This window comes from Vicia villosa, unplaced genomic scaffold, assembly GCF_029867415.1.
Source record: "Vicia villosa cultivar HV-30 ecotype Madison, WI unplaced genomic scaffold, Vvil1.0 ctg.001325F_1_1, whole genome shotgun sequence".
Lineage (NCBI taxonomy): Eukaryota > Viridiplantae > Streptophyta > Magnoliopsida > Fabales > Fabaceae > Vicia > Vicia villosa.
In genome coordinates, this window is record NW_026705576.1 from 356,585 (window position 1) to 365,181 (window position 8,597).

General features: G+C 34.6%; 1 protein-coding gene and 1 long non-coding RNA gene across 6 annotated transcripts; both read left to right on the forward strand.

Annotated features, from left to right (window-relative positions):
• The first annotated feature begins 2,471 nt into the window (after positions 1-2,471).
• On the forward strand, positions 2,472-5,847 carry LOC131634673 (uncharacterized). Of its 5 annotated transcripts, XR_009293610.1 has the most exons (8): positions 2,472-2,790; positions 2,892-3,218; positions 3,341-3,418; positions 3,503-3,566; positions 4,220-4,321; positions 4,789-4,857; positions 5,345-5,421; positions 5,523-5,847. It is a non-coding gene; the product is annotated as an uncharacterized LOC131634673 (long non-coding RNA). The 5 variants fall into 5 exon arrangements; XR_009293608.1 differs by having other exon boundaries at positions 4,789-5,421; XR_009293609.1 differs by having other exon boundaries at positions 5,345-5,847.
• Positions 5,848-7,185: 1,338 nt separating this feature from the next.
• LOC131634664 (uncharacterized) lies at positions 7,186-7,890 on the forward strand. Its single transcript, XM_058905309.1, has 2 exons — positions 7,186-7,341; positions 7,450-7,890. Exons 1-2 carry the CDS (start codon positions 7,186-7,188, stop codon positions 7,888-7,890), a joined length of 597 nt encoding a protein of 198 aa, XP_058761292.1.
• The last annotated feature ends 707 nt before the right edge of the window (positions 7,891-8,597 follow it).

Consider the following 8,597-nt stretch of genomic DNA (forward strand, 5'->3'; position numbering starts at 1 on the left):
TTAAACCCAGATCGACCCAATAACCCACATGCAAACATGAACCATGACACAATTTAAGAGCTAAGCGTGATACCAACCTTTCTCTGCCGTGAAATCCTCTTCTGTTTCTCTTTCTCCCTCGATCTAATCCCTTCACCCTTCTTTTGTTTGCAGGTATGATGAAGACGAGTGAGTTCCTCTTCGCGGCGCGCTTCAATCTCCAGCCAAAAACCCCCTCCTCATCTCATTTTCTTTCTGATTTATACTTAGGGTTTTGTTTTAGTTTAGGCAAGATTAGATCTAGGATTCAATTAGTTATTGATTTGATTCGTTTTAGAATTAGTTGTAATTGATTCAATCTTTTAATAAAATCCGATTTGATTTCGTTCGTTATTTGTTTCTGAGATTTAATTCTTCTTTCTTTGTTAAGATTTGATTGAATATTTGATTCCTTCTTGGGCCTGGATTGTGAAGTTTAGGGTTTGTGTCACAGCGGCGCCGCTGATGGAGGTGAGGGTTAGGGCTTCGTGTGTTGGCTGCGGCATCGAGAGGAAGGAGAACGTGAACAGGACTCGGGTCGGTCCTGACCCGGTCCAAACCCTGATCCATCTTGGCCCAAAACTCTTGACCCAGTACACCAATACCCGGTTCCCTTTGATGTTACTCTGTGGCCCAAAAAGAACGCCAAAAACGAAGAGAGAAAAAAAACCCAATGACTTATTTGATTAATTGAATAATTGACTAATAATATCCCTAACAAACCAAAACTAATTAATAATATTCTGATAATAGTAATTAACACCAATTAATCATGTTAGTTTTAATAACAAAACTTGATTAATCTTAATAATCCCAATGTTAGTTTTTAAAACTAATATCATGAATTAATAACATTAATAAATTATGATTAATATAGATGATTAGAGGGTGATAAACAAATGGGCCTATTGGGCTCCAAATTTTCTATTTCTAAAAAAAACACCTCTCTATTTTCTTTTTTTTTTCTAAGAAGCAAAAAAACAAAACAAAAGGAGTGGGATAAGTGCTAATTGGATTTAGAGATTTTGCTATTTACACCCTTACTTATTTTGAACCAATTTATACGGGAATTTTATAGGAGAGCGAATTTAATAATAGGTATATTAAACCCTATGGCTCCTAATTTTTAACGCCCTTAATAAACTGACAGATGAAAATAATGTCGGGTAAATTTTGGGGTATGACAGAAGCAAGTCACTCAAGCACATGGGCGAGTCTCTCAATGAAGATATCTGTTTTAAAGGGAGGCAAGTTCCTCAGTCAAAGGTTTGAGTCTGAAGATATCTCTTTTAATAGGAGGTGAGTTCCTCAGTCTTAAACATATAATATCAACAAATAATAAATTAATACAGCATATGATATATAATATTAATAAACAAATAAATAAGTAGTTGGATTCGGTTTGAATCAATTTTAAAAAATTAAACCGAAATTCAACTCCAATCAAAACGGAATTTATAATATTCAGATTTTTAAAATCCGTATACAGTTTTTATTTTATTTGTTTGAATGTAAACACCTCTATTGTTTGGATTCTGCGGTGGAAAGATGGTAGACGTGTGTCCAAGAAGGTAAGAGTCCCATCTTCTTAAAATGACAAGGATATCACATCTAACACCAGACCAATACATACTTCCCGATCTCATACTTTTGTTACAGCTAGCCAACATAATATAGCTTCCTTCATGACTTTCTGGCGTCCATGGGACCATATAGAAATTGAGGCTTTGAAACTTAGAATTGCAGTGAGAGTGAATCCTACGGATCTTGATTTCATAAATGTAACTAGACTTCTGTCTCATGCTTTCTACCAAGTTAGTTAGATAGTTGAAAAAAATTTCAATGATAGTAGGACTTTTATTTCAAAGTACTTCCAATTATTATGGTGGCAAGGCAAACGGAAATCTAGTGAATGAGGTGGCGTTTAGGGTGGTATTTAGTATCCATCAATATAGTTTTGGTTTATCATGTTTTTCATAGGTAATTATATATATATATATATATATATATATATATATATATATATATATATATATATATATATATATATATATATATATATATATATATATATATATATATATATATATCACTACTAGAAATTTGGCCTACGGCCACGCTAAAATTTTCCACAGCTCAGAAACTGTGGCCACATATATGATTTGGCCATGGTTATCAAAGCGTAGACGTATGTTATAGAATATTGAATCTGGAGTGTAAAACTGTGGCCTGTACTTCAATTGCCACGGTTATAGAAGTGCAGATATTTTAAGCCGCAAGGAAAAACCGCGGCCTTATAATTTTGACTAAAAACTTTGGCCCAACTCCAAAAATTTAGTGCCCGCCATGTTTTCCCTCTTTTCTTTTTGTTTCCCTCTTTCTCTTGTTTTATACTTATTTTATTTTTTTAAAAACTAAAAAGAAAAAAAACTAAAACAAATAAACATAAAGGGGGATTAGGGTTAAGTGACCTTTGGGATTCTTCTCTTCTCCCTCTCACGATCGTGAAGCAGCAACAGCGCCGCGGAAAGCCTTTCTCCTCCAACGGAACCGACATCACCACACAGCCACCGTGAATTATCACCTCTCATCTCGACTCTCTTCTATCTCTGGTCTCCACGCGTTCTCAATCTCTCTCTCTCTTCTCAAATCCCATGTTCTCTCTCGGTTCTCTCAGATCAATCGAAATCACGCCTTTACTGATCAGAGAAGCTTTGACGGCTTCTTCCACGGCGGCGAGACAGAAGATAAAAAACAAAGGTCACCACTCAGGTACGTCTTCGACTTTTACGCTTTGTTTTCTCCATATCAAATTTCCTCCTCTTTTGCTTCTGAGTTTGAATCGTCATTTTTGTTTTTTGTCTTTGTTCCAGTTGTTGATACGTGGATGGAGTTGATGCGGGTTGAAGGTTCCTTCTGAGTTTGTGAAGACTTGAAGGATCGATCGAAGAAGATGAAGAGGGTATGCCGTTTTCTTTTTCTTCTGCAAATTGATGAATGGTGACTAAAGGTTAAAGAAAAACGGTTATGGCGAAAGGTTGAATGAAGATTGGATCGAGAGAGATGGGGTAAAGGGAAGGATTTCTGTTAGAGGTTGTTATGAGGTGAATTTGAGAGAAGGTGTGAAGTATGAAGAAAAGTCAAGGTTGAAGATGAGAGAGAGCAGAAGAATCGATGGAGGGAGAATGATTCGGTTACAGGTTCTCCTCTCAATTTTCTTTTTCTGATAGTTTTTCTTCAAATTTTTGTTATGCTGATTTTTTGTACAAGGATTTGAGGGAACTGAATCAAAGTTGAGGGCCTTTTCTGTGTATTTTTGTAGGTGAGTGTGTATGAAGATTTTTGTATGTTTGAGAAAAGTTTTTGCAGAGAGTATCATCTGTTTTTCTTCTCTGCAGAGGTAGGGTTTAAAAGGAAGTTTTGGTGTATTGTGTGTTGCAGATTATGAAGTATGGTGTTTGAATATAGTTTGGATTTTTTGCAGATTATGAAGTATATGGTGTTTGAATGTGGTTTGGATTTATGTTAGAGGACTTTCCTTGTCAAAGGTGATGAGCTTTACCTGTTCTATTTAAAATCTTTACATGCTTAATTAGATTTCAAATAATATTCTAAAAGTCATAATGCTTATTTTTTCTTTCAATACCTCTCCATAGGGAAACAAACTTGTCCTCAAGTCGTAGCTGACAAAATTGTCTTTGAATGTTGAGTTTATTCTCCCATGTTGCACCTTCTACACCCTGTCCTTTCCACTTAACTGTGATTTTCTGAACAGAACAGCCTCCTTGCATCACTATCCTTCCTTTCAACAATAGTACCCCCTCTTTGTAGCTGAACCATTTGCGTGTTTCCTGATATTCTTTCATAGCCTGAATGATGCGAATTAACTTGACATCTCAGTGAACCTCATCGATAATATTTTGACAGTGGAGTTGACATTGGACATTGGTAAACAGTTTCTAAATGTGATATAGAAAACCAGGAACTAATCAGTCACCCGTTACAAAGACTCAACTGCACGGGTGAGCATCAAGTGTGATAATTGTGTTGTTGTATAACTGCAAAATTTGTTTGTGTCTGTGTCATGTGTAAACTAATTCTTGCAGATATTTTGAGTTGGTCTGTTATTTATTTGTGCTTTTCATATATAGGAGCATTCTGTTTATAGAAAGGGCCTTATTGTGGTGTTTGTCTCTTTCAGACTAACAAGCCTAGCTGAGTGGTTCTCATGCTAGGCTTTGTCAGGACGTGGTTCAGCTTGAGCGGCTATGTGAAGTGGCTAAACTTCATCAGTTGAGTCCAGGTATAAAAATACTTATACATCGTGTTCTAAATAACTACTTAGTCAACTACTCGTAATATGTCCTGCACATACCTTAATTGCAAGGACATAAATCATCAAATGTTGCGGTGTTAAACCTCTATTAATCAATGTGATACTGGAAGGTATTAAACCTCTCTTAATCAATGTGATATTAGGTGGTATTAGAAATCTTTTTCCAACTGGTTTATTAGATAATCACTTGGATTTCCTTTTGTAAAAGGAGCACTTGGTTCTGAATTTGACAGAAGCACAATTCATTGATTTTCTTATCCATAGTTATAACTTAAGCTTTGTCTGTTAGTGTAGAATGAACCATGCACTCTAGAAGAGTATAATCCTAAAAGGAAACTTCCCTTCAAGACTTAATTGTTGATAGCATTTAATGTACTTCCCTTCAAACAATACATGAAATGATTTTAAAATTGTTAATTGAATTCTTTGGTTAGGTATTTGATATATTACTGGCGCCATTTATGAGAACTGTGCTGAACACATACAAGTCAAAATTTACCCAGGTATACTTTTGTTATTTTTTGTAGTGTATCTAACTTGCCTGTATTATGTTCCTTGTTGGTACCATAAGTTGCTATCTTTGTGGAGCAATGGATTTTAGATTATGAATGAGTAATCTCTGAATGCTTTTGTATGGGGTTGGTATGTTTTTTTTTTGTATTGAAATATATTTGTTATTTAAGTTGTATTTTGGATTTCGAGTCTTGATGTCTTTTTTTCATGTCATTAATCTGCGTAGTCTTGGCATTATGTGCTTAAATTCAACTCAGCTGCCTGCTGTACTTGTCTCACAGTTCGTGTATACAAGTATTTATGTGTATATCTATATATAGATGTTTTATATATGTGTGCATTTCAGATTCTTTATGGGATATCTGCCTTTTAGTTGTTGAAGAGAGAGACAGAATGATAACATTTTAAAGAGATTCTTTATGGTATATCTATTTACTGTTTTGATTTGAACCTGTGGTTTTGATTGGTTTTGTGGAGATGAATTGGGCATTAATCATAAGCTATTGTAAAGAGATTGGTTGAGCTGTGTTTCTTTTTACAGGTAGCTAACCAAGGTAGGGTAGATGATCCAAATATTGATTTTTAATGTGCATATCAGTTTCATCTCCTTTCATATAGTAACTCAGTATTATTTTTTGTGTGTGTTCAAGTGTAGACACCAACCATGAAGTGTAGACATTAATGATGAAGAATTGAGTCTTGAGGAATAGAAGACAATCAAAGAAATTGCTCCAATAAGGTAGATATAGATTGTTTTATGGCCTAAATGTTATATAGAAACCATGAACACATTTTTCAGATATGATTGTTATGGTATGAGATTGTTATATCTGAACATTTACATCTGTAATGCATTGGTACAATATATTTACTAGCTCTAATGAATGAACTGATTGTATTGATGACTCAAATACTTAGATCACATAAGAGTTTATCACAAAAGAGTAATGTGTGCCCATGAACAGATTATGACCTTAGAAGAGGCTATTGATTGTTTATGATGATTGAAAACGTTATTTATCTATTGATTGTTTATTGTTAATTATATATATATATATATATATATATATATATATATATATATATAAAATAACTTATTTATGTAATGATACAGAAATAAACAGTGGCTACATAAATGGTTTAGAATGCATAACATATAACAACGGTTTTAAATAGGTGGTCATAACTAAACCGTGGCTATATCTTGAACTAACACTGTGTCGTAAACGTTAAAATGAAACCGTGGCTTTACCATACAGCCACAGTTTTTAAGTCATGGCAAATACAAACCGCGGCCTTAGTCAAGCTACCTAAACCGTGGCCTAAAAAAGCCACGGTTGTAAAAAAGGCGTGGTCTATACCAAAAAACCGTGGACTTTACTTTTGGCCACGGCCGTATACTCCACAGTTGGATTTCCGTGGCCTCAGCGTTACGCCACGGTTATTTTGCATAAAGCCTCGGTTTTCTAGGCGTGGTAGGAGGCCTTTTTTTTCTGTAGTATATATATATATATATATATATATATATATATATATATATATATATATATATATATATATATATATATATATATATATGGGATGTATCAAGTATGAGGGATTTTAAATAAGAGATAGGAGGATTCATTAATAACTATTGGATTTGATAAATGGTCTTGATGAACATTTATGGACTTAACTTCATCAAGATCATTTATCAAATCCAATGGTTATTAATGAATCCTCCTATCTCTTATTTTAAAATCACTCCTACTTGATACATCCCATATATATATATATATATATATATATATATATATATATATATATATATATATATATATATATATATATATATATATATATATATATATATATATATATATATATATATATATATATATATAATCTATGTTATAAAAAATAATTTAATTTGTTTTCTTTTTAATCAAGTTAATCAATCAAGGGGAAACTCGGACTTTGATTACTCTTTCTTGGAATCAGAGGGTATGTCGGGAGGTATTCTCATTTTGTGGAAAGCTAGTTCCGTATCGGTTGTTTTCAGTTTTTGAGGACGGGCTTCTTAGGTATTAAGGTTAGTTGGAAGAATAAATTCTACAATTTTATAAATGTTTATGCGGCTTGTTCCATGTCCATTAAGTGTTCTATGTGGAAGGAATTGGTGGATTTGAAACAAAAATTTAAGGATGGGGATTGGTTAATTGGAGGTGACTTCAATGTTATTAAGAACAGAAGCGAAAGAGTTGGTAGTTCTTCGTTGATCTATAAAACGGAATGGAGGGAGTTTTCTAACTTCATCAATAAGTGTGGTTTGATTAATGTTTCGTGCAAAGGGAAAAAATATAGTTGGTTTAGCAGGGATGGAAAAACGAAAAAGTAGGTTGGATCATTTTCTTGTTGACGGTAACATCATATCCTCGTGGGGAGTGGTGGGGCAATTTATTGGGAAAAGAGACGTGTCGGATCATTGTCCGGTGTGGTTGGTCGTTGATAAGGAGGATTGGGGTCCCAAACCTTTCAAGTTTAATAATGAATGGTTTAATAATAAGAAGTTTTTGCATTTTGTGGAGATTTAATGGAAGGCGATTATAGTTCGAGGTAGAGGGGATGTTGTCTTAAAGGAGAAATTTCGAATCATTAAGGATATGCTTAGATGGTGGAACAATACGGTGTTTGGCAAGTATGATTTGGAAGTGGAGGAAGGGGTTAGAGAGTTGAATGAGGCAGATGATTGTGATGTTTTGGGTGAAGAGATTCAAGCTATCAAAAGAAAGGCTAGTAGTAGATTTTGGTTGAATCTCAAAATCAAGGAGAATATGCTTATTCAGAAATCTAGATTAAAGTGGCTTAATGATGGAGATTCCAATAGTAAATACTTTCATAGACTTATGAAAGAAAGGAGGAGAATGAATCATATTTGTTATATTACCACAAGTAGTGGAATTATTGATAAAGTGGAGGAGGTTAAGGAAGAAGTGAGGCGTCACTTCAATAGAAAGTTTAAGGAGGATAATTATAGTTGACCGGTTCTTGAGAATGTTTTGATTAATTCTTTGTCCACGGAGGAAAGCGTTTCCCTTGAGTTACCTTTCACCAAGGAGGAAATAAAGGAGGCGGTGTGTGTAGCAACCTGCCCTAAAAATCAAATTTAGAGTCGCCACCTATTCTGAAGGGCGAATAGGAAACCCTACGCAGTTGAGAGATCGGGATAAGATTATTATAATCAGGTCGAGGGAAGGTGTTAGGCACCCTCAACCCTTTCCTAAGGTTTGTATCTAAGGTTAAGGCTTATGGCTAAAATATTAGGATAATAGCTAAAGAAGTGAAAAGGGCGATTTGAACTGAATGGAGGTTTTAGGGAAGGGGACTCTCCTTGGTTATCCAAGTGCCTACGTATCTCCTTATGGAGAATCAGAGTCAACGTAGTTCGGGCACAGGGTTGTACGCCTTTGAATTTGAATTTGATATGGTTTTAAGGCTTTTTGAATGGCCTATCGTAGTTTTAGAAGTTGTGATTTGAAAGGTATTTTAAATTGCCTGATTGACAAGGATGAAAATCCGTAGTGTCGTGGTTTAGTGTGTTTTAGGTTTGGGCGTACAACCCTGATTTGATATGTCACCGTTAGATGCGGTGACCAATAGATTTGGTCAGTATAGCTAACAGATTAATGGGGCATTGCTGGTTACTCAGATCGATAGATTCGATCGTCGCGGTCAGCAAATTAAATGT